The sequence below is a fragment of the Leptosomus discolor genome, chromosome 12 (assembly GCF_034619465.1).
Source record: "Leptosomus discolor isolate bLepDis1 chromosome 12, bLepDis1.hap2, whole genome shotgun sequence".
In the NCBI taxonomy this organism is placed as follows: Eukaryota; Metazoa; Chordata; class Aves; order Leptosomiformes; family Leptosomidae; genus Leptosomus; species Leptosomus discolor.
The window spans coordinates 9,986,623-10,013,080 of NC_141402.1; the positions used below are offsets into that span (position 1 = coordinate 9,986,623).

Genomic DNA, 26,458 nt, shown 5'->3' on the forward strand with positions numbered 1-26,458 from the left:
GAAACCTTTGAGAGGGGAGGAGAAAGTGTGGGTTTTCTTTGGTTTTGCTTTGTTTTTCCCTAACTTTCATGGCTTCAGACCTGGGGCTGGTGGCGTGGAGGATAAGGAGCATAAGGAAAAATTGATTCTGGTTTCTTCTTGGAGTAATTGTATGGCACATTATGGATGAAAGGTAGCTTGAAATTGTTTTGGGTAGTTTTAGATGCTGTGTTGGTTTTCTTAGCACAAAAAATTTCCTAAAAATGGAGATGTTCATATATGAAACTAAAAGTTCAAGTTCAGTTTCTGCTTTCACTGAATCCATCTGTTATCTCAAAGGCTCCTAGGTCATGACTTGGTACGTTTGGAGTGTTTTCAAACTTTTGACATCTTTATGGCCCCGGTTTGACAATTCTAGGAGTTATGTGGTGAGGTGTAGAAAGGGCTCCAAGAGCAGCAGCTGGACCAGTTGAGGGTGGAAGGGGCTGCTGGAGTTGGCCAGGGCCAGGTGGCTTTTGAGTATCTCCAAGGGTGGAGACTCCACCACCTCCCTGGGCAACCTGTGCCTGTGAAAAAGTTTCTTCCCTGATCTACCTGACACACTGCGGTGTCCCAGTTTATGCCCATGGCCTCTGTCTCTGGCTGCCTCGCGGTCCTGGCTGGCTCAGCCCTTCCTCCGAGCAGAGGCGCTTCAGGCCCTTGACCGCCCCTGCGGCCCTCGGTCGGACCCTCAGGGGGGAGCCCCGTGTGAGACGCGCTGCCCTAGCCGTGGCCTCCCAGCGCGGGGCCGCGCTCTCCGGCGCGTTGTGACCGCGACCTCCCGCCCCGCACCGGGACCCTGGTGAAGTCCCGGCCCCTCGTGACGCGAGAGGATTTCCCGGGCAAACCGCACGTCAAACGCCCCCTGACCAACCCCCCCCCCCCCCCCCCCCCCCCGACACCCGCACCGGCTCGCGGGCGCCGCTGCGGAGGGCGGTGCAGGCCGGAGGCGGCCCCGTGACGCCGGCCCCACTCCGCTAACGGCCCGGCGTGCGCGTCCCGCCGCGCCGCCTGAGGGCCGAGCGGGCGCCGTGGGGCAAGGTGAACGGGAGAGGCAGCGCCGTCCCTGGGGCCGGGCCCGGGGGAGCTGGGGCTGGTCCCCCCCCCTTCTGCCCTGCCGACCGGTGCGGTGGTGCGGGCTGAGGCGGGAGGGCCGGCGGCGCTGGGTGCGCGGCGTTAGAGGGGGCAGAGCCCTCGGGGCGCTGCCGTGCCCCAGCCCGGCCGGGGTTGTGGGTAGCCTGGCCCTCCCCGGGCTGCCGTGGTCCAAACTCAGCGGTGGCCGCGGGGGGAGCTTGGCCGGTGGCCGCGGCCTGGCGGGGCGCTGGGCAGAGGCGCCTGGGCTGGCGTTGGCCCTCCGTGGTGAGGGCGACACGGGGAGCGCGGGGGCGTTTGGTCTGACACGGACTCACAAGGGTGTCGCTTGAGCTGTCTGGGCATGCTGTGACAAACTGGGTTGGTTTTTGGCTACTAAAGCCAAGCAGTGAAATTCTAAGTCTGAATGCTGTTGATGTATTTAAAAGTTACAAAGAATGGGTTCTTACGGTAAAAGCAGCTTTTGTGTTGGCACGGTGGCCTGTATTTTCTGAAAGCCAGATTCAGAACCCCAGCAACCTCTCCCAGTGTTATGAAGTCTCACAGTTACACGTTAATGGGGTTAATCTTCAGTATTATGTATGTATGTTGTTTGGTTAAGATGATTTCATTCACTTCTAGAGAGAAAAACTATTCAGAAGAATACTGAAATAGAAAATCTAATCGTCTTCAATGAAAAAAATAAATACGAACCACTTGACTGTCTGGCCATGACTATGGAGAATCAGATATTGCTTGATACAAGATCATTAATAGACAGTGGACTTGTAACAGAAATATTTAATCAAAATAGTCCTGTTAGTTCTGAAAACTTTAATCTGGATACTGCAGCAATCCATAATCCCATTGAAGAAGGATTGCTATCTAGTCAAGACAATCATTTACACACTGTAAATGTGGGAGAGACTTTTTTAGATCACTTCAATTATCCACTTACCTTTGAAAATCAAAAAACAATAGTACAGGTTGAAGTACATCTGCGTGGAAACAACAGCTGTGGTGATGAGGATCTTGAAAAATACAAGGAACTGAATATTCCACAAGAAGCTGAACATACGCATTTACCTGATCTGCCTTCAAATGGTGTCCACTTTCTTTCTTCTGTAGCAATGCAGCACAAAAATCGCCGTGTTCCAGTTTCAAGCATGTTCTCTCCAGAAGGAACAGTCAATCAAAATGTCAGAATGGTACCAGTAAGATTAAGTGAAATAGGAATTTTTATCTATCCATGCTTATTTGTGACTTAAATGTGAGGAATTGTCACATTAAAACTTCTATGGGATCCACATAATGTTTAAAGTTAGTTTGCCCTAGTATAAAATTTATGATCTTAGTAGTAAATACAGAAATAGGTTTCTGTTTTATATTGCCAGAAATAGCATGCAGTGCGAACACGTGGTTCTGACTGCTCTTCTTTTTCGTCCATGTTATGAGCCGTATTTTTAAATGGCTGGGTAGTTATTTTGCTCATTAAAAATATCTCACCATGTCACAAATATACCCCTTCGGGATTATGTATTACCATCTGTATTAGCAACTATTAGATAGTTGTACAAAGTACAGATGGGGTATTAACTTTTGTTCTTTAGTTCCACAGGTGACACACTTGTCATCTTAAAATTCATAGTCCAAATGAGATAAAATGTAATTTGTTGCAGCAGTACAGCATAGCCTGTATTGTTAAATCTCCTTGAGGAAAGCACTTCTGTAAGAGAGCGGGGGGTTCCCACTGCTTACTGGGTTTGGCAGTTTTCTGTGTGGTTTGAAGTTGGGTTTTCTGAATTGATCAGTCGCTGCCTGGAAAGGTGCGCAGCGTGGAACCGCCTGAGGTGCTGACAGGCCCAAATCCATCCCTCACTGCAGGCTGCGCCTGCGCAGAGTGTTTATGTGTCCTTGTACCCAGCTGTAGAACATCAGCTGAAGAAACCTCCGCATTTTAAGTTTGTGCTGCGGCCGCTTCTAGAGGGGCACTGAATTTCCTTTGAGAAGCTCTTTGAGATAATAAGCATACCAGCTGACAGTTTTTCCCATGTAAATATATTGACGAACAGCACTGTTCTCGGATTCAAAAATCAAAAGCATTAAAAAAAACCCCAAAACTCCCAGAAATCCCTTGGTTGAAATGAAGGACGGGTATCCCTTGCAGCGCGGCACCGAGGTGCCGGACTGAAGCTGGGTGGGAGCTGCAGGCTGGCTGTGCAGCACACCTCCTGCCATGGGAACCGTTGCTGGCACTGCGCAGCCCAGCCAAGCCCAGTGCGTCCCTGGGGGATTTCACCCCGGGGTGCGTGAGGCCCACCGTGACCGATACCTGACGTGCTTTGGTTCTCTTTCTGACTTCAGGTTGTGGTTACGGTTCAGAAATATCTCTGCCTGGGAAGGTTGTTTGCACACATGCTCGATATTATCAGTAGTTCTTTTGTAATTGAGACCTTCAATATTTGAACCATTAATAAAATTCAAAAGACTGGCGGAAGCCTCTGGAAAATAAAGATGTGATTAAGATGTAACAGTTGCTTTCTTCAAAGGCAAGTTGAATATAATGAAAATTTTAGTCTCTGGACAAGGAGCTAAAAATGAGATTTAGAAAAAATCTTTCTGACGGGCTCTGTTCCTAGTGTCCATACAGTTGGCTGCACTGAGCCTGCATGTTTCCTTCATCTGCCCTGTTTCCTGAAGGTATTAGAACAAAGTTCTAATCCAATTATAAATAATATTGTTGAAATAAATAAAGCTGATTGTGTGTTTCTGTGCTGATTGCTTACTCTCCTAAACTGCTGTCTGTCTGAAGAGAAAGCACAGCACACACAGGCAGAGAGCAAATGGTCAGGTTTGAGTCATCTCGGTTCTAATTTGAAACTACAAAATGGTTGGTTTCTGTCTGTCTTCCACTTTCTGTTCATTTGGTTGGTTTTGAGAATACAAAGCTAGGTGTAAAGTATGATGCTGTGATAGTTGTAAATGCGTTAGATCAGAACCATAACTATATGCTGAGCAGAAAAAGCAGAAATAATATTGAAGGTGTGTAATTGTATCTGGTAATGCTGAACAGGCTGCGGCATTTGTGTGCTTAATTATATCATGGAAACATGAGTTCTCAAGGTCACTTTAAGTCAGTCTTTTGTTTATTCATTTAAAATTAATCATTTAATGCATAAAATAGTTATATAAATAAACCCTTCTTTTCCTTAGGTGTTCAGACCACTCATCCCACCAGTTACAGGTGAGAACAGATGTGTTTGTTATGATCTGTTCAAAGGAACCCAAACAGGCACTATGCAGTTGTAAAACTGGACCCATTGCTTGGATGGGAAGTGCCCCAAGTCACTGAGGGGGATTTTACTTTTTTTGGCCTCTTACAAGCTTAGGGAAGGATTTAAATAACTGAATTAATTTCTGGATTTGGCAAATTGCAGTATGAGCCTTTCCCGAAAATGATCATGTCACAGAGGATGTTTGAAAGGAGAATGGGTCACCCTTTGTTCATGTGTGTCCATGTTGCCTCAACCACGTAGTTGAGTCTTACTTTTGACTTCCCCTCCCTCTCATACCACCTCCCTGTTCCCTCAGGCAGGCTCTGAAGGAGGTACTCCTCCTTGCAGCACACTTACTTTTCTGGATCGAGTGGAACAGGTTTGTTTCCCTGTGGCTGCTGGCTGTGACAGGCAGATGTTCGCAGGGCCGCTGCTGCCGGCAGCAGGCTGTGGGCAGGCGTTGGGTGTGTTCTGGCCAAAAGCTGTTCCCAGTCCTGCTCAGGGTTAAACGGGCTGCTGGATTTAGTCTGACAAGGTAGCTTATCCTGGAGCGATATGAATTGTACCAAGTGGGCACAATGAACCTTTTAAAGACATCAAAGAGACCCAAACTGAAATCTGTTGTTCCCTGCAAGTCTGTTCAAAAAGAATATTAAACATTTCTTTTACAAGAATGCAATGCTGTGATGACATCACAACCCCTTTTATTGGTGCTGTAAAGGAGTTCTTGGTATAAAACACTGATCTTTTTGTAAACAAAACATGCTTTATTTTATGTGCTAGACTCTTCTAGTGATACCTGTGGCTTACCTCCGACTAGCGCTCCTGTCTATGACGACACAGTAAGTATGCATGTGAGATTTTTTTTATTATTGGAAGAACCTGTCCAAGTGTTGAATATCTGAAATGGCATTTATTCTAGGCCAGAGGGCAAGACGTTCTTTCAAACACTGTCCTATGTGGTCTGTTCACAAAAGAGCGGGAAAGGAACATGTTGCTCCACAGATTTCCCGCAGTGCTGCCTTGCAGAGGGAGGAGAATACCGCCTGGATTTTTCACCTGGTTCCGTTCCTGTTGGCTCCAGTCTGGTTGGGTCCTGTCTGCCACTTGCCTAGGCTGGTCCCAGTTCAGTCCAGTTAGGGAGGGGACTTCTAAGGCCAGCTGAACACAGGCTGCCTGGCGGGACTCCACCAAATACCCTCGGGCAACTGAGGAGTACCCGAGCCTTTATCAGAAGAGCGGGGTGTGTGACAGGACAGATCTGAGGGTGAAAAGCTGGCTTCGACATTAGTGTTCCCTGCCTATGGAGGAGTGTTCTTTGCAACTTAATTATTCTCTTAAAATGCTTGAATTTTGGAAATATGGTTTCTTGGATATGTGCGAGATAAAACTATAGAAAGGCAGGTATTTAATGAGAGGGAAATTTCTGAAAATTACTGGAATTTTGTAGCCAGGTTTTTCCAGGTTGTCTAGTCGATGTTTTACAGCATGTGCTGAGAGAGGCAGGGCTTCATCTGGCAGCGTAGCTTTACAAAGACGACACTGTAGAAAGTTAATGGATTGGTAAGATAGGTGATAAACTGGTTTTCAATAAGTGCAAGTGGCACCACATCTGTGATGGAATGCCGTGACACACAGTAGTTGATCACTGTAAAAACATTCATTTTGGAACGATATAAATGTGATCTATAGGTGTAACTGAATTTGCAGTCCAGTCTCAGCTGACTGCTTCTGACTTAGACTAAACCCCAATGATCCCCAGTCAGTTATGTAATTCAAGATTAATTCTGATTTTGCATAATTTACTGTGACTATTGCCTAACCTCTCCAAGGCAGTTTATAAATCAGCTGATGCTTCATGATGTTGGAGCACTGAACGCCATTGTTTCTGTGAAGTATGTTGCTGTTCATTGTTATTCATCAGGAATATTTTTACTTGAAAAATAAGCAAAAATCATTCTGCCATTGACAAGTAAATCAACTATTCAATGAGTAAATCAAGTATTCTCAGTATTACATTTGAATACAATCCTTGCTTTACAATATATTATTTTTGCAGATAATTTTTTAACTTTATTGTATTTGCTTGGAATTCAAAGTAGATTTTAAAGCATGCCTGTTAAGATTTAAAGCTTTTTATTTCAGGCTGAGGTAAGAGAGGGAGTTAGTAATGTTATCAAGAATCACCAAGACACAGCAATTTTTCAGAGCTCAAATGTTGATGAGTCTGGCTGCAAGTTATTAGCACTGCACAGTGTAGCGGAGGAATCCAGATGTTCACCCAGAGATGATTCCAACCCTGTGGTAATTGTATCCTGCAATTGATAGCAAAAGTATATGCTAAAGGAAACTGACTGATTTGTACCATGCTAGCGTCAGGAAGTCCCATTTAGTTAGTACTGTATCAAGATTAATAAGGCAGTCCCTTCCTTGGACTTACAGTCTAAATTTTATTTAGTTATAGTGCTATTTTATAGATATTTATATATAACATTATTTTCTGTTCAACAGCTGAAAAAAAAATAACAATGTGAAGATTACTTCATCCAAAGCTAAATAAATGGAGCAAAACATGAACAATTGCAATGGCAGGTTCTGGTTGGGGGACTGAATCTGAAGCCGGCACATTGGTAAATAGCTGGAATAGGCTCTGCAAAGCCCCACGGAGCCATCTAGAGAACCGGGAATCCGTATCACCCAGGTGGAGGAGCTGCTCCCAAAAATAAATTAAGCTTAAGGGTCAAAACGCAGACATCTTAATGCATAATGATCCATTTGAGAGATTCCAATCTGTGGTTACAGAGCTTTGTAAGACAAGTGGTGCCCTTGTGAGACACTTTATTTCTACATACCCAGAACTGCAGTTTCTTAGATGAGCGCTAATGATTAGTTGTTCACTCCAGGTTATCTACCAGCTGGAAGGAGGCGCTCAGATTCTCTGTATAAACAGTTGTGGCACACAAGAACTCAAACCAGTTCATCTAATTCCCGAGTATCACAACCAACATAATTCTCTTCAATCAGGTACGATAAAAATGATAAATCATCCCTGGCCTGTTGGACTGCATCATAGGTGGTTCATGTGCAGCTGCACGTGTTCACATTCTCAAGGAGTAGCAGGGGCAGATGAGCCCGAGCTGATGTCGCTGTCACCAGTTATTATTGTGCTTTATTTTGTAGCTGAAAAATTGCTAGGGGTTTCAGTGTAATAAGAATGACATAATGGCTATGTTGAATTTACTGAGAGGTTTTGATGTGCAGATTACTGTCCATCCAAAGCAAATTCAGCATAAGCACCTGCATACATTTGCATCCACCCCAGCTTGCCACCGAGTGGCTCTGTTTCTCTATAAATAAAGAGCAGCGTCCAGGGCTCTGTACATGGTGTACTTCAGCATGGGATTCAGAGCGTCTCACTAGTAATTACGTAATTATGTGCACTTGAAATGCAGTCCCATGGTTAATGCTCTTTTGGTGGAGCAACATTTTCATCTGGGCAGCAATGAAGGATTTGAGTGGAGATTAGTTTTGATTTAAATAAACATTCCTTTACCTAAATATAGCTTCCTCACAAACATTATTAACGTGGTTCATTTAAGTATTTATTATTATAATTTTATTACAGTGGTGCATTTTGGTGGCAATGAAAACAGAGGCTTTTAATATGAGGCACCATACGAGCACAGATGCTGCTCTCAGTATCAGTAGGTGCGGAGTGTGAGTGTCTCTCAGCAGATGCTCCAGGTGTGGAGCCTGTTTGCTTGTACTCATCAGAAGAATAAGCCAGGCACATTTGAGTTAAAGGGCAGGTTCCTTTATAAAATGCACATTCTCATTCATTTGCTGGAATGCTTCTTTCTGCACAGGCTAAGATGATAGTGTACTTACGTGCAGTACTTCCCCAGGACTCACACAAGCTCTTTCTCTTATAGCTATGGTTTTCTCCATGGGCTTTTAGTCATTTTTTTCATAAGCTAAAGACCTCTGTTCCAGATGCTCCCTGACAACTCTGGAAATTTGTGAAATAAGAACTCAGGATACATATACTTAATTGGTTCTGACTCTTTTTTTTTGTTTTATTAAAATAAGTCTGTGGCATTTGAATTTAAATGTACTTGATGTCACAGGGTAAAAACATCCTATGCTCCAAATCCTAGCTGACAAATTGGTGGTGGCTTTTTCTGTCAGGGTTATTTTTGTGTGGTCAGGTTTTTATTCCTGGGGTTTTTTTTTGCAATGAGAAAAACATTTCTGGAGAGACAAATTCTAGGTCCTTCATTGACAACGTTTATTATAGAGTAAGTTTGGATTCAAAACTAAACTGTAGGGGAAAGTGCCAACAGAGGACGGGCAGCCATGGGTAATTTTTTTTTATTAACAGAAGAAGTTGAAGGCACCAATTTGCCTGTATGCTTAATTCAGAAAATATTTATGTGTAAATGAAACTTTGTACACTGTGAGTAGTTCTGCTGCCTTCAGGCAAGTGTCTTCTTTTCAGACGTGGCCAACCCTGGAACAGCTGTGCTGGGGCAGTATTTGCCTGTTCCAGGTGAACTGGTTCTGAATCAGCAAGAGGTAAAGAAGCTTTATCCTTTAAACTTATTATGTACAATATACACTCTTTTTGCTTTTCTTAACATGGGTTGTTAAGTCTATGTTGGGAAGTACAATTGTTTGCATTTTCTAAAGACAGTTTAGCTCGTTTGGACAGATTAGTTCTGCACTCAATATACTTTCTGCATGGAAAGGTTTCTGGTTACAACATTTTCTAGAAGAAATACCAGAATTAAAAATAGAGCTTTCCATAAGAAAAATTAATTTATTCCAGTTTCGAAACTTTGCATTTGGTATTATATAGATTATGTTATTTCTGAGAACCTTTTAAAGACTCTTTTGGGTTAGAAAACTAAAAATCTTTGCAGATGTTTGGCTTCTCGTGTGTAACTTCCAACAGAGCTGGTACCAAAAATTACTGCAAATTTATAACTCTTAACTTTTGATTTGTGTGAGGTGAATATGTGATGTTGGTACAAACACAACATGTGGTTTGTGCATCGCAGCTGCTATCATAAAAGAGGGAATAAAAACCGCAAGGGTCAGACCGATCAATGACTTAGGGAGTCTTTCACCTCTGAGGCGGTGTGTCTGCAAATTGGCATCTAAACGTTCTGGAGGAGTGATGTAGACAGGCTTGTAATTCTTCTCTAACTTTATCTTAAAGCAGTTGTTTCCTAGATTTCTTCTCTTCCTTTAAATACATTGGTTTTCCTCTTCTCTACAGTCAGCTAGATTAATCACCTATCACAGTGATATACGACTATTCACTGTCCCTCCATTACCAGTAATATCAGTGTAACCCTAATTGTTCTTTCCTTGTCTCTCTCTATAAAGAGGCCCTTGTTAATCATATGTCTGAAGAGACAACAGATCTGCAGCGTGTTTTCTTGGCCTGTGAGCTGATTCTTTTTTTCAAATTTTGCTTAATCTTCAACTAATTCAATGCCATATCACAGCTGAACATAATGTAAACTATCAAGTCAGTGGCCAGTTTCAATTGACTACTGGAATTAAAAGTGACATGAACCTGGAATTATCAGTAACTGAAAATGGTGGCCAGTATTGCAGCACTGAAAGCTGCTCTTGGTTCTTTGCATCGGGAGAAATGGGATTCCTGACATGCTGAATGGTTTCCAAGAGGTGATGCGTGCCATTTTCATGACTCTCTACTTCCATGAGTTTTTATCAGTAACCTTGGCAATCTGATGATCCCTGAAGCATTTTCTCTGTGTTACTTTTTCTCTGTTAACTTACAAGGGTATTTTTTCAAAAGTTAACATAAACAGGATAGATTCATTTTATCTTAAGCAGTTTGAAAACGGACCCTTACAGACGCTAGCTGGCACTGCCCCCTTCCATCTAGAATCAAACCTGCATGGGCCAGTGAAAATGACCTTGGAGGGGTAAGATGCTTGAAACATCTTTTATCTGTGATGCCTTTTAAATTTTAAACTGGCCATGACTCCTAGACATTTCCATGTTGCATAGCTGCTTCTCTCTTGTAACAAACCCATGGTTCTGTGAGGATGCTTCGTGTGTGTGTCTGGGCTGTCATGGTACCGGTTGCTGGCGGTCAAGCCTGTGCAGCATGGTTTCGGATTTTCTTAGGATCAGTGCAATTGTGCTGTCATTTACCTGAAAAACATTTGATTTTCTGAGTTGTGATGTTTAGCACGTGTTTAGCCTGCACTTCTAACACTAATGGAATTCTTTGAATAACATTTAATTGCAGGTCATTTTTAAATAAGGAGCAGCTGCAACCCCGGTGTGAAAGGTGAGAGAGCTTTGCCGTCACACAGCCGTTACCAGGCTGTATGACGAGGGCAGACCTGTCCCAGGCAGTGACAGCTGGTGGATAGAGGAAGATTACAGATTGCTTAACTCTCTTTTTCTGACACACTTAGTGAGGCCACGCTTGTTAAGTAGTACCAATAGTGGTGTAAAAAAGTAAAATCAGTATTTATTGTTTCAAAACTATAGAATAATTAGTTTTTATTGTAGTTGTATGTTTTTTCTATTTTTTTTCCTTTTTCCACATGTCTAGCTTACCTTTTGGTTCAGGGGTTACAAAGTCTAAGAAACCGTGTAACTGCACAAAATCTCAGTGTCTTAAATTGTAAGTAATGTTTTGTCAACATTTAGTAAATGCTCGTAACAGTGCGTAGATGAAAGGACAAACATACAGGAAATGTGTGCTTTAAAATGAACAGCACAAATGTGCCAAAAACTACTCATCTGATACTGAGTTAGAAAGATCCACAGTTGCTGTGATCTGGTGTCACACGAGCTTGGAGTTTGATGCAGAGGTGTAGATGATTGCATATAATCCGAGGTCTGAAAAATAGGAAGAGAAGCTAGAAGAATTGTTCAGAGCATATCTTGAAAATCCTCTGTAGAATGTGAATGCTGTGTACTAAAATATCATTTCACTGCCTTGCTTCTGCCTTCGTACATAAATAATAGGCACAGAGATGTATGCACGATAGTTAACGTTTGATTCATTGGTAGCCTGGGTGGATTTTACAAAATGTAAAATTGAAAGAGAGAGAGAAGCTTTGTCTAGTTTTGGATGTGATTAAATTACAGAGGAAGGACCATTTTTTTCATGAGTAGAAACTGAACATTCTGCCTAGAAGTAGAATTTAAATTTTAAAATTCAGTTAATCTTTTCATCTTTCATGTTATTTTACATATTAATCATAGATACTATGATTGCTTTGCCAGTGGTGATTTTTGCAACAGCTGCAACTGCAATAATTGTTACAACAATCAACTTCGTGAAACTGAGAGATTTAAAGCCATTAAGGTAAAAAAGGAAAAAAAAGTACAGTACACACTGGTATCAGCTTCATGTGGGAAAAATATAGCAGTATTGTTTTTTCCACTAGTTACAATATTTGAAGTATGTTATTTTTACCCTAAATAAAGCTGAGTGTTGCTTCTGTATTATTATTATTACATAAAGCAATTTAGGGATTTCTTTTCTTCCTTTTGTAGAACTGCTGATGCTTTGGATTAAAACTAGTGATGTGTTAACGGAATGATAATTTTTGTTCTTGGAAAGCAGTATTCAAACCCGAATCTAATTCCAGAAAATGTTTTCACTTGAAGGAAAATTTATTGTATCCCACAGTCAGACAAAGGAAAACAAACTATTACTACCCAAATTATTATTCTCATTGACAGATCTCCTGCAGCTGCTGCGTTAGTCTTTCTGGTTGACCCATGCAGCAGTGCGAGGTTTGTTCTTCTGGCAGCGACACTGAATCCTGCACTAGAGAGAAGCAGGTTGCTTCTACATTTGGAGGGTGATTTTATGAGTGGAATAAAGGATAACATTTGGGCTATTTTTTTGTGTGTATATCAAACTGCACAATCTGCACAATAATTCAATCTAATATGTATGTTACGTTCTGTCAATTTTAAAGTGATAATGAAAAGTCTTACTCTACTGCTGACGCTTTAAGGGTATATTAATGGCTTTGTGCTTCTTGTATGCAAGTCTCCAGAACTCCTTTTGCATCAGTCACATCATTTTGGGATTGTACAAGACGTTGATCCAATTAGAGTGAGAGCTTTGCCACATGCAGCCAGTCAAAGCCATAGCAGTTTGTGCTGTCAGTACGCAACAACTAGGTTTCCAGTCAGCTGCCTGTTCAGCTGAGGAGGCTGCTGGTGCCTAAGCCCTGCTTTGACTGCTGAAGGGGGCATCTTGTAGCACATGAGAGATCTCACTGGTCACTGTGCATCCCTGTGCTATCCATAAATACTGTACGTAAAGAGAACGTGACCTCCTCAGCCTGTCTTATGTAGTCCATGGTATTGTGAGGTCTCAGGACCTCATTAAAACCTGCTGTTCCAGTCCAATGCTGAGTTCAGTGAACGGTCTGTGTGCTGGGCCATTAATAAAACAAGCTACGTTTAAAACTTCTGAGAGGTATGTAACTACATATGCAATGGTTCTTTCTTCACTGAGAACTTCTTGTTTCTGGTGAAGGTAGCGTCAGCAGTGAAAGAAAACCATCCCCAAGAGAATAGTAGGTGGGTCATTTAGGTTATTCCATAAAAACAAGGTAAGCTGCTTCCTGTGGCAGAGCCAAGTCAGCTTAGTGTTCTGGGGTTTTTGGATTCTTGCTGTTACATGCCCTGGAAGACTCCTTTATCTGTGGGCCTACCGCAAATAACAAGACTGGAAAGTAAGAACTTTTTTGTTAAACATTGGATCGCAGTCATTCAGGTGTTTAAAAACATTTCTTAGAGTTTCTCATAATCTAGCAATTTTTGTTTTAGACCTGTCATGATAGAAATCCAGAGGCTTTCTTACCAAAGAGTGGGAAAAGGAAACTAGGAGAAATTAAACCTCACCATAACAAAGTATGTAACTGCAAGCGCTCAGGATGCCTCAAGAATTATTGTGAGTGCTTTGAGGGGAGTCAGGTGAACTTTCCTCTCATCACTTACTACCTTAACATTTGCTATATTCTGTAACTAGTAGTTACTAAAAATAATCACTGTTCTTTGCATTTTTAATCATAAAACCTTTTGAACATAGGAGGCACAGTCTCTTTCTTGTCATGTCAGTTGATCAGGTAAAATTTTCGGCATCAGGAGTTCTTAGCCAATACCTTGCTCCAGAAGAAATGAGAATGGTTTTCTGCTAATCATGGTAGTTTCTTTACATCTGTGGTACTTTGTTGTCTTGCAAAGTTATCCGCAAATTGAGAGGAGTGATTCATTCATGTATAGAACATCAATCTCCACAGAGAATCCATGGATAGAAACCTGCCTTGTGTGTTGATACCAATAGGCTTGCTCTTGGAGTATCCAAGACCAGCACATCTAGAATAAGTCCTTGGTGGTATAGCTCCAATGGTTGCTCAGATATGTTTAATTTAAGACTTAGACAATTTTTATTCTAAGTATTCTATATTTTCCAGGCTACAACTGTGTGTTCCTCTATTTGCAAATGCATTGGTTGCAAAAATCATGAAGAAAGTCCAGATGAAAAAAACCAGTTGAACGTGCTAAGCTACATGGACATTGGGAATAATGAAGGAAAAAGCAGAGTTTTAACATCAGCGTTCAAAGTAGTACCAAAACTGAGGACAGACAGGTGAATATTTGGAAATAGCAGTGCATAGTCCATTAGTCTGACTTCATTAATTTTTCATATAACCATTATCATAATTGTGTAAGAAATTATGACCAAAATGACAGGTGGCTTATATACAAGGAATCACTTCACAGAGCATTTGCCATCTTGATTCCATAAATAACAAAATATCTAAAGGAGAGGCTATGACTAGCCTTTAAGAATATAGGATACAGAGTTCAGGGGTATATGTATTAGTTCTGCTTACAAAACCGCAGTCATTTTTGTATTGATCACGTATTTCATTCTCTCAACTTTTTTCCCCTTTAGCTACTTCATGTTTTTCCTCCAGTTTCTCTGTTTTTAAATTGTTCTATGTTCAAGCATTCATTTCTAACAAAATCTTGAACAAATAAGTACTAAGAAAATATGTTATTAATATGTTTGTGATGTTCAGTTTATAAGCATGTTTATATCACTTCTTCTTTCCCATCGCTTCTCCCTTTGGCCCACCTCCTGTCGATTTTGTTTGTGTTGGCAATTGGGATTACAAAATATTCTAAGATGGCCAAACTACCCTGGTGTCTTTATTCTTTCTAACATAGTTGTAGCCTAAGCTGTCTTTTTGGTTGGTTTATAGTCATTTGCCTAATAAGTAGAAACACTTGTTAATAACAATTAAAATTAGTTAAACCACCTCTTAAGTGATTTTAGGGAGCTTTACTCCAGGCTCTAAAATTTTCAATTTGCATCCTTCATTTTCTTTGCATCAAGCATTACCTTGAAATTCTTAATTCCATTTTTTAAATACTTTCTGACTATCCATTTTTAAAGTATTTTAATAATTTCTGCTGTTGGTAGTATTTTGATGGGGTGAGCAGATGGTGCCAGGTCATGCCTTTGCTTGAATTGCACCGTGGGATAAGTTTTGTTATTAATATAGTAGAATGAGTTATGACATCGACGACTAGTAGTTTCAAGAGTTTATTCCAATTAAGGCTGCTGAGGGGCTTGGTGCTGTTTCCTTTAACATCTAGTACCTCCTAGGCCCTGGCTAAGCCTTCTGAAGACATTTCCTTTTATATGAGGCAGGATCTGACTATCGCATACAGATGGAGGACGAGGCTTGTCGTTTAACCTTTCTCTATCTGCACCTGTTGGGCAGCATTTGCATAGATTAATTATGCAGTGTGAACACAGTCATCCATGTGGTAAATCAGAATATCTCCGCAGCGGTCTGTTAGAAGTAGAAGCTATTCAGGGTACAACAGTGGAACTCCTACAAGGATGTAGCTCACAGTAACCGTGCAGCAACTGATTCAGCTCTCTGAATTCCAGCTCTTACCTGAGTTTTGCACTTTGTCTTTTAAATCATTTTGTGTATTTAAAATGGAGCTGTTTCATACTGGTTTCTTTCCCCTTGTCAGGCCACTGGCTGTATGTCTGTCTTGGGAAGAAGTGAAAGGGATATGTTCCTGTCTCCTGGTGCAAGCTGAAGAGGCAGAAAAAAGCGGTTACTCTGTCTGTCTAGCTGAGCAGATGATCATGGAGGAGTTTGGGAGATGGGTATCCCAGATCCTACATGTGCTGTTCAAATCTAAAGGACTGAAAGTTGAATAACGTTCAATGTATTATAAAGCAAATAAGTATTAATATCGATATGTTGCCATAGTCTCCACAGTTTTGCTACTTTATTATCTTACTTTGATCTTTCATAAGAATAATTTTATTGACTTCAGCTGAGTTCTTTCTGAATTGTGCTGGTGTAAGTGAAACCAGCACCACATCCAGCATTTTTCTAAGTCACTTAGTACTGCAGGGAGCTTATTATATTTTCTGCTAAAACAGATTTTCTCTGCAGTTAGGGCTTTCTGAGCCAATTCTTGTCTTTACTTAGACTCTCGTTGGAAGTAAGTTTAACTTAAAATTGCTTTATTGTTTATGAGAGTGGAGATGTAGTGAAAACTGAGTAAGAATTCACTATCTTAGTTTGGTTATTTTGAATTGTGAAACAATTCCATTTCCAGTGGTAGTAGGCAAATTCCTAAGTTTAGCTTTGGGTCTTCTCTGTTTTGGCAGCTTATTTCTGCATCTGCAGATGTACTATTTTTGGAAAAAAGAGAAATGTTGTCAGTAGGTTTGGAATTTACTGTTGGAAGAAAACCCTACACCAGACTTCGTTCGACATTGGATTTTTTAGACAGATGAGCCTCATAAAGAATAGGAGGAAGATGACCTCCCTTTTACACCCGTTGTAAAGTACAAGAGTTTGTGATGGGAAAATCTTTTATGTACATAGCATTTCGGACTGAAATTTGCCGAATCCTACATTTGCAATCCAGTTTCCCTTGAAGCTTGGAATAGCTTTTGTTAAATTATTTGTTTTTCTTATGTGGACATTTTCTCTGTGACATTTGTTCCTCTTTTCATTCTCACTATTGGGATAACAGTAGATTTTATTTTCTCTAACAGCAGTAAGCTATTTGCTGCTATGTTTGTGGAAAAGAAAATTTTTAATTTGTCATCTAAATAAATAGATTATATAAAAAAATGAATGCTCTTTGGTTTTAGACATTTTATGCTAAGTTAATAATATATGCTTTGATATTTTTGTCATTTATGCTTAAAAAATAAAGATATTCTCCATGTCATGTTGATTTATGCAAAATTCTTGCCAGGACAGCAGGTGAGACTGCATGCTCTTTTAAAATCTTGTTTGATAAGAAGGAGGGCTTTTTTGTAAGTGGTAGTTGATATGTGAATGGATTGCTGTCGGGGATAGCCTGACTGAGGAAGATTGAATTGCCTTCAACAGCATCCCAGTATACCCGTGAGAAGATGAAAGAAGTGGATGAAGAATGTTGTAAACAGGTTTGAGGAGGTGATAAGAGACTGAGCAAGAAGAGACTAAACAAGTGAATACCACAGAGCAGAAATTTGACAAGAGAATGAAGTGGGAAATACAGTAGGAGCTCCAGCCAATCAGTATGTGAATAGAGGTGAATGGACAGAGGTACTGAGCGGATCATTTTAGCAGCCTTAGTGCATGAACTGGTGGACAGATAAGAAAGGTTATAAAAGGGTATGTTTTTTTCTGCTGCGCTCTCTCGGCCGTCTTGGCCTTTTGTAACTTAATAAAAGCTGCCTTCTTTTTTTACATATATTTTTGTCGGTGTCGGTCCCTACCACGACAGATTCCATTTTATATCTTTGTTTTTAACAACTTGAGATTGCTGAAGGTCACAGAAGAAAATGGATTCTCAACGTGCTCCATAAAGTGATGTGGCACCATCTGTACACTTCATCTCTTCCTGGGCCTTTCAATTCCTAAGATGATTTCTCTTGGTTTGGGAATTAATGCCTACGTAAAGGCATCATCTTAAAAAGTATTTGTCCCTAGAGAGAGTTACTATGAGGTCATAAATCAGAAGAGCACACAAGGGCTGTAGAGACAATAGACACTCCATAGAGAAGCAAAGCATGAAGCAGCCAGCCTGTATTACTAAGTCATGGCTCGACATCAAATCTCAGAAATCAGCTCGCTAATATTCCCAGTGGAGGTGCAGTTCAGTAGGTTTGACACTAGTAAACAAGAAACTAGGGTTAGGACTAGTGACCTAAGCAATTAGGAATGGAAATGCAAAATAAAATTAAAAATTATTGGAGGGGAGTAGAAAAAGATAAATAACATTGTAAGACTGTGTCGTGGTTTAACCCAGCTGGCAGCTAAGCCCCACACAACAGCTCATTCACTGCCCCCCACAGTGGGATGGGGAGAGAATTGGGGAAAAAAAGAGTAAAACTCGTGGGTTGAGTCAAAGACAGTTTAATAGGACAGAAAAGGAAGAAAATAATAATACTGGTAATAATAATAATAAAAGAATTGGAATATACAAAACAAGTGATGCACAATGCAGTTGCTCACCATTCACTGACCGATGCCTGAGCAGTAATCCCTGGCCAGCTTTCCCCCATTTGTGTACTGGGCATGACATCATATAGTCTGGGATATCCCGTTGGCCAGCTGGGGTCAGCTGTCCTGGCTATGTCCCCTCCCAGCTCCTTGTGCCTCCCCAGCCCTCTTACTGGCAGGTCATGAGAAGCTGAGAAGTCCTTGACTTAGGGTGAGTGCTGCTCAGCAGCAACCAGAACAGCAGTGTATTACCAACACTGTTCTCACACTGAATCCAAAACGCAGCAATGTCCCAGCCAAAACCAGGACAAAATGTTGGAATATGGGAAAAACTGAATTTAGTGTAATACAGTCTCGTCTTCATATGCATCTTAATTTGAATACACACATCGGGAGTCAATGCCACAATATACAATGGCAAGTTATTAAGCCCAAAAGAGAGAGGAGCTCAAATGATGAGGAAAAAAGGATTAAGAAGATTAAGCATAAGATTTTGACTGGTCAAGAGGTTGGAAAGTAAAAGGAAAAAAAATCATAGGGAAAATTCAAAAGAAAGAATACAGAGAAATTAAATTGAATTAGAGTGGCAAAGATAAGAAAATTCTGCCGCCAAAAGCGCAGGGTAGGAGTGCAGTGGGGAGACACAAATAGTGTAGTGAGGGAAATGCATGAAGAAGACATGAGCTACAGCTTCGAGCACCATCCCTAGGCTCCTGTCTCTGATAAACATCATATATATAATGCTGAGACTTTCACCTAGGGTGCCAGCTAAGAAGCCTTGAGGGAAGGTTTCTGTATTTTCTGCATAAATTTTGGAGTTGTTGTATAAATGAGATGGGCATAAATGAAGTTAATATGAATTTGATAATAAAAAGTACAAGCCATTAGAATGTATAAGAGTTTGCACTGAAGCGATTAAAAAAACCCTTCTAGATGTAAAAGCTGAAATGAATTATCTTTTTCATTATAGAGAGGTAAAACCAGTTTGATTTAATATTTTTTATGTTACAGATGGTATAAACTCAGTCTGTAGAAACACTCGCAGGCTCTGTGGTGGCTGGGATTGTAATTATACTCAGAAAACAAAAAGTAAACACAAAGCAGTAGTTGGTAACATATGTAACAGACAAGCCTAGCAGAAGCAATTTCTATGACTGTTAACAAACAGAAAAACGCTGTCAAAGAGGGTTATATATGCAATAAAGAAAGCTAAAACTAACCTTGTGCTCTTACAAGTAATGCTTTTTGCAGTCAGTGGTGAAATTGTTTGAGAACAACATTGAGACAGCCACAGATTTCTTCCCGAAACAGTCATGTAAGAAGCATGTATCAGTTTTCCCCACCTTTCGTACTGAAGAGAGGTTTGGTTCCGTAACAAAGGCGAAAACTGTCTTGGTGAAACAGGGGCCAGAAATCCTGTCCTGGGTAGGTGAAGGGATTGACAGGCATACAGAAAAGGTGGTGAACAAAAGTATCGGAACATGTGGGTACTGTATTAGGGGGAAAATAGCTTTTCAACTAAGTTGATACTTTGCCTTTCTGTTTCATACAAAGATCTTGCAAATTAGATACTAATGAATGGAACTTCTTCCTAAGGCTTTAAGTGAACAAGAAGAGCTAAGCAGAATTGCCTGCTGCTTTGTCTAGCAAAAGAAACCCTGCCCCCAGCAAGTCGGTAAATAGAAAGGAAAAGGATAGCTAAGAGATGAAGCATGGATAGCTGTCTTTATAGCAGCTGTTGTGCTGCTCTTTAATGGATCTACTTTTCTTTTTAAAATATTTTATAATTTGTTCAATTTCTGAATATGAAATTATGATATATCAGAAATATATGATATTCCTGTTTCTGAGGAAACAAGCAGGAGTTAAAAACCAAGCAAGCTCATGGATTCCTAACTCCATAAACTACTTACATTTTAACCTTGCAGATAAAACACAAAGACCTTTTGAAACGCAATGTGTCAGTCTCACCTGAAAATAATAAGAAATATTAATCTTTTAAAAATAGTTAACGATAAAGATTATTTTGCTAGGTACAATCGCAAAGTGACTTAAAGCAAACATTGTCATCAAATGTCTTTTTTCTGTTTCATTTTTTACCTGTGGGTATATCGGTACTCTAAAGGCTTGGTAAACTGTTGTCAAGATGTTCAGTGCACAGACCAGGGGTCAGCACATTAGAGTTGTTTCAGAGTCGTCTCTGAAATTCAGGAGTTCAGACACTACTAAGAGGTCTCTCTCGGCTCGTAATCGTGCAGTTCAGCAGAAGGATGTTGTAAGGTGGTGTGTGAAATCTTATGTAGAGCTATGGATTGGTACAGAATAACAATTATGTGGGGAACATAATTGAATGTGAATCAAAAGGTGACTGTAAGGTACCAGTATTCATTCATTTCATACAGCTAGGAAAAAGCTTAATACTGCTCTAGGCAATATTAGAAAAGATATCTTTAGTAGAGAGGGGAAAATGTTTGTATTGTTTTATAAAATGCTGCTAAATCTTCATTTGGAATACTGTGTATGTTCTGGTCATCTGTGCTCAAGAAAGACAAACTTAATTTAGAACAGATGCAGTTCTCAGAAAGGCTTCTGGGACGAATGAGGGAATGGAATATCTGTCTTTAGGTGGAGAGAACAAAGGAGTTTGGTTTAGTCTAGGCAAATAAAAGCTTGAGAGGAGGTATCGCTCTTTATAAATAAATTCAGGGGATAAATATTGAAGAGGGATAGAAGCTGTTAAAGGATACACATCACTGAAATTTGGAATAGAAAGTGAGTTTCCCTAACCATTCAAAGAGTAAGGTTCTGAAATAATCTTCCACATAGGATAGTGTGAGCCAGGAACCTAAACTATTTAAAAATGGAACTTTAAAAATTGCATAATTAAAACATTGCCTGGAGACAATAAATTATAACTATGGTACAAAGCTTGGGGTGTCTATATGTTGGCATATTCAAAGGATTTTGAAGGGAAAGACAGCAGATTATGTTGTATTTCCATTGCACGAATCTCATACTTCAGGGCTTTTGCTAGTTACCTATGGCACCCAGAAAAATATTTCTCCTCCTTGATATGTCATTCTTAGAACTCCTAAGTGCTGAACACTAACAGCTGCTGAGGCCCAATGCAGGCAGTGTGCGTTCACCTTCCTAGAGATAATAATTTCCCCTGTTTAAATATCCAGACTGGAATTGATCAATCTTACTTTGGGATCATGAAAGAATTTTCAACCACATGAGACAAGGAATTTTTTTAGGATCCTCCATGAGGATCATCTGTGGTTTTTACTGTTCTGTCAATTCAAAGATCTACTTGATGTTGATGCTCTCAGTTTCTGATTCTTTCTGTAGCACGGTGTTGTTTTGACTCTCTCAGTTCATGGCCTAAATGTACAAGAAAGTGCTGGGAAGCATTTGGGGAATGTGAAGTAGATGTTCTGTCGTCCTTTCTAAGCTGGACACAGATGTTGCTTGTCATCAACCAGGAACTGGGTTTGAAGATCCAACACTGTGGGCCTAAATCCCATACCCATGAAGTGCATGGTACCTGAGCAAGAAGAGGAAAAAGTGCCGGTGATTGTAATAAGATCATCCTACAATCTGCTTGTTGCCAGATGAGTCCGTACTGATGAGGAAAATAATACTAGATCGTCTTTAAGGTCCCTCCTGACCCAAACCATTCTATGATTCTAAGTCAAACCAGTAATTCAAATCAGTGAGTGAGGATCAGCAGGGTATATAACCAGGCACAGGTATTGTAATAGGTAGCATATTGTGTTTTGTTCATTAAACCTGTATGGGAGGGTATGGATGGAAGATTTATGTGCTGGCAAGGCTTGATAGCTCAACCGAAGGACATTCGGCAAAGTAAACAAGACCCGTAGCTGAGGGGGTTGAGTAATCACATTCTTGCATAAGTTCACCCACAGGGCAACGAGGAAGACCTTCAGCCTTCATCCTTACGACCACCAGGAGGCAGAGAAAGACCCCCTAGGAACAGAAGGAACATGCGCAGAGTATCGACCTGATTGCGACATCGCCCTGATTGCGACATCGCGAATACGGGAAATGAGACTGTATATAATGTGCTTACACGAGACGGGAAGGCGCGAGCCGTTGACGGGGCGCAGACTCCCCAGCCGCCCAGCGCTGCCTTTGCTCTTGTTCGCTTGCTAATATAATAAAATTCGCATTGGATTTTGACACTTTAAATTGTCCATGTCTCTACTTATCACAGGTATATCTGTGAAGTAGCTCAGAAAGGAGCAAGGCCTGAGCTTAAATGCAGCTCCTGAGGGAAGTGGGGAGGTCCCCAACAAGGCTTCTGGTAGCAATTTGTCACTCAAGTCTCATCCAAGGCTGCAGCTGTGCCCCGTCAGAGATGGCCTCCAGCCCAGGAAGCTAAACTCCCAGGAGGGGATGAGGAGGTTGCAGAGCCTGTTGGTATGTTGAGGTCCTGTGAGTATGGTCAGAACTACCTGCTTGCTGTGCTGCTCCAGGTTCTGTGGGTTAGGCAGGGACCTATACAGCAGGTACCCCTTTTTCTCCCTCTCAGACAAACAGCTTGTCCCCATTTTGCACTTTTACCATTGTTCCCAGTTTTATTAGGGTTTGGGGTTGGGTTTTTTTGGGTTGTGTTTTTTGGTTTGGTTTGGTTTTTTTTTGTTTGGGGAGTGGGGGTACATCCTTGCTTGGTAGTTTCAGCCCTTGTCAGTGACCACAGTAAGTCAATACATGCCTTTTCACTATCTTTTCAGTCTTCACCCAAAGGAAATTCTGGATCCTCCCTTTCAGTATCTTATATCTAGAAATTTCTCCTGTTACTGCCCTATCAATTTAGCCCCAGGTTAAATTTGACCAGCTGATTTTCCCCTTCCATTGTCTGCAGTGTCTGGCAATTTCTCACACCCTATTGGGTTAACCCCGGCCAGGTCTAGCCTTAACAATTAATGAGGATTATTGAAAGTGATGAACTGTGAAAGTGATGTAAAATTACTATATTCATTGCATTCTATTTTACTGCACTGACAGTGGTAGCAGTCATTTCATATTGGATAATTAACTCTAGTGTCATCATTTAATCCGTGTGTTTAGGTGATTTTGATTTACATTTTTCAGTTCAGGATTAAAAAAAAGAGAAAAAAAGAATGACTATACCTGTTGTAGTGACAGTTCTATGTATGCTCGGTACTTCGGGCATTGTCTGTATTTCTGCTTGTGGGGTAAAGCATTTGGTAAATCAGCTCATTCTGGAGAGCTGCTTGCAGTCAGTTAATAGAGCATGTGGGCAACTGCACACAAATAATCCTTATTCCGGCTGTTGCAGTGTGGCAACCTGCTGGGGCATACTTTATGTTGCTTATTCATTGTAGTTCTTTTTTAAAATCACAGTGAATAACTAATTAAGCTATGTCAGACAGGCCTTTTGAGAGGCGCTAATTGTTAACAAATTTACTAATTAATTGCACACCACAGAGCTGTTTACAGAAATTATGTGATTTGTGGCTGAGGAGCTAAAGAGGGATTTTGGAGACCCGAGTTCACTACTTAGCTTTGGTATATGCTTCCTGGCTAGTCTTCAGAGATTCACTGAATTTCTATGGCCTTGATTTAGGAAAATATTTGAGCGAATATTGAATAATAAAGTCAAGCATGTTGTCAAGGACCTTCTTGAATTAGGACTCCTGGAAGCAGGAGGACAGGCCCCTCCTTCCCACTTGTTTTCCTTTAGTCTGCTAGTTATTATTTCAGGCTTAGTCCATAACACATCCAAAGTCTCTCCATTTACTTCAGCAAGCTCTTAGTCAGGCCTTTAAAAAGACTAAGGAATATCAGACCCTGAGCAGGTAAGTATCAGAACAGGGCCCTGATCCCAGCTGGAGCCTCTGCTATAACATAAATCATAGAAATACCGCTAATACGTCTGGGAACAGAAGAGGTGTAGAGTGAATTTGCAAAATCCAGTAGCTATCCTATAAGCATACCCAAAAATAATGCTTTCCTAAATCTTCATTATAATGTGTATGTTTGCCATTCAGTATTACTGTCCTAGGTTACAGTGTAAGATGTGCCCCAAAAGTATTCTATTACCATCTTCAGGAGCTGTTGAGACCAGGTGGGGCGGTGCTCCCTGCCTCCCCCCTCTGGACTATCTTCTGTTAATGAGCACAACAATGCCCTATCGCATGACCCATCGATAACTCGCTCCTGGACTATCTCCTGGTAATGGCCCATCAAGGAACTGCCTCACGACTCCCCATCCCATTGTGAGATGCTTCGCCCAGGGGGAAGGAGCCAAGCAGTCCATGCTAAATATAAACTGAGATCTCGAACACTCTAGCAGCCTTCTTCCACTGGATTCCCAGAGGAGTTTTTCCCCCCACTGGAGTTCCAGAGGACAAGAGCTACCTACCTACCACTGGACCTCCCGAGGAAGACCAGAGCCTTTTTACAAGATCGCTGCTTCAACAGAACTACATCCATCACTTCAGGAGGACTGCAGCCACCATCTTATTGGACTGCTACTGCCACTCTAACAGGGTGTCAGGTTGTATTTTCTGACTCTGTCAGTTTAAACCAGTAGGGTTTTTTTTTTTCTGCCTTGTTTTATATAGATATATGTGTGTATATATATATATATATATATATATAAAAATAAAGAACTGTTATTCCTATTCCCCATATCTTTGCCTGAAGGCCCCTTAATTTCAAAATTATAATGATTTGGAGGGAAGGGGGTTGCATTTTCCATTTCAAGGGAGGCTCCTGCCTTCCTCAGCAGACACCTGTCTTTCAAACCAAGGCAATTACCCACTTTGGAGACCAAATATAACTCATTATTAAATTACTTCAATCTGTGCTGATGTAGAAGCACCCCTGACACATCTCTTTGTGAACCATTTCTTCAGAGTAATTGCATTAGTAATAGCCAATTACACAGCAATCTTATGTTCCTACAAAATTAAAGTAATTACTGTAGCTAGAAACACATCCCTCTATTCTGTCCAAGCAGGGAAACTGGTAAAAGGCAATGCAATGCTTCAATTCTTTGTAACAAGAGAAACATTAAGGTATAATTATATTATTGATATGGCATAGGAGAAGTTTTCGTATCTGAAAGGAGCATGGAAACAAAATCATTTTTTGAAGCTAAGAATCCCTAGTCAATAAAGTGAAAAAAAGATCTTTTGTGTTTAGGTTCCTTAACAAGTATGGAGGAAATGTATTTGAGATATGTGAATGAGTTTGTGTTCTGCACTTTGAAAAGAGTCGACGTCTGCCTTTCAGGTAGACTCATTATGCCAATGGTGCATTTTTCTTTGAACTGCATTGTCCAGAGAAGCTGGTATGGATTTATTTTTATGCTGAAATAAATAGGTATTAGTTTGTTCATACGGCAAACCTCCTGAATACTAAGGTCAGCTACTAATTAGTCTGCATGCTATAGAATTTAATTTGTGTTTTACTTTTCACCTTTCTGCATGTCTTTGAGGGACACCTGACATCTCACATTTTCTTTAATACAATATTAGGTGTTTAATAGAACAGCTGAGGAAGAACAGGCAGGCCATTCCCTGTAAGCTCAGTGAAGTAATTCAATCCTAAAGGGTCTAGAGGAGGTACTGACAAGCCAGTCTCTTCACAGGTGTTATGCGGTGCCCAAAGTCATAGGCAAAGGGTGCTGCTGGGCCGTTTGTGGGTGACGGTTTGTGTTTGGGTGTGGGCTGATGAATGCGTGTTGCACGGTCAAAGGACTCCTTGCAGGTTTTACTTGCGGTTGGATTCATGTGCCATGTTTGAATTGCTGAGTGCAAGCTGCTGGCCCCGGAGCAGAAAAGAAATATTCAATCGTGGAATATTTCTTGCAATATATGATATACAAAACTACTAAGAATGACATGGTGCTCCAAATTGCTCTGATTACAAAGGTAAAGCCTAGCAAATGAATATGGGTTGTTCAATCAACGTAGCAGAATATGAGAAAGTCAAGTGTCAGGTTAAGCTAAATTCCTTTGATTCAAGGATCTTAACAGATATTGTATATAGTTGCCATTTATTAATAATATTTATGGTGAATGAAGTGGCTCCTTTAAAATGTCTAGAAATGAGAAATGTTATGGGATCACAGTAACAGCTTTAAAAAAAACTTTTTTGCAAGATGAGAAATTATGGAAGAAAATGCTGTATTTTTTTGTTACACACCAACAGGACTGGAGACAATGGAAAGCAGCTTCAGTAGGAAGCTGTCCAAATCTACATTTTTTTCTATATTTTCATATAATTAATCTAGCCTTGTTTCATTGCATATCTTTTCTCTTGTGTGTTTTTAAGAAGCCTATTAAGATGTACATACTGTCAAAAGCGGTAACAGGCAGTCCTCAGGAGAAACGCTGATGACAGTGAGTATAACAACAATAATGATAATCATCAGAGATTGCTGCAGGCCTGCCATGATTTGGAAGCTGTCAATGTTAGTGCACATACAATTATGGGAAAGGTAGAACTGATACAGTGTCAGAGTCTAGTAATCAT

General features: G+C 40.7%; 1 protein-coding gene across 1 annotated transcript; it reads left to right on the forward strand.

Moving 5' to 3' along the window:
- Positions 1-1,820: 1,820 nt before the first annotated feature.
- On the forward strand, positions 1,821-15,633 carry TESMIN (testis expressed metallothionein like protein). Its single transcript, XM_009952339.2, has 12 exons — positions 1,821-2,303; positions 4,303-4,333; positions 5,148-5,206; positions 6,510-6,668; positions 7,268-7,388; positions 8,863-8,939; positions 10,233-10,324; positions 10,966-11,037; positions 11,625-11,727; positions 13,212-13,358; positions 13,859-14,034; positions 15,441-15,633. Exons 1-12 carry the CDS (start codon positions 1,821-1,823, stop codon positions 15,631-15,633), a joined length of 1,713 nt encoding a protein of 570 aa, XP_009950641.2.
- The last annotated feature ends 10,825 nt before the right edge of the window (positions 15,634-26,458 follow it).

Excerpts from the sequence above, each read along its gene's own strand:
- TESMIN (XM_009952339.2), top strand. The coding sequence starts at position 1,821 with ATGACTATGGAGAATCAGATATTGCTTGATACAAGATCATTAATAGAC. Across the intron at positions 6,669-7,267 it reads GAGATGATTCCAACCCTGTG|GTTATCTACCAGCTGGAAGG; the intron begins GTAATTGTATCC and ends TGTTCACTCCAG. Across the intron at positions 10,325-10,965 it reads GTGAAAATGACCTTGGAGGG|CTTACCTTTTGGTTCAGGGG; the intron begins GTAAGATGCTTG and ends CCACATGTCTAG.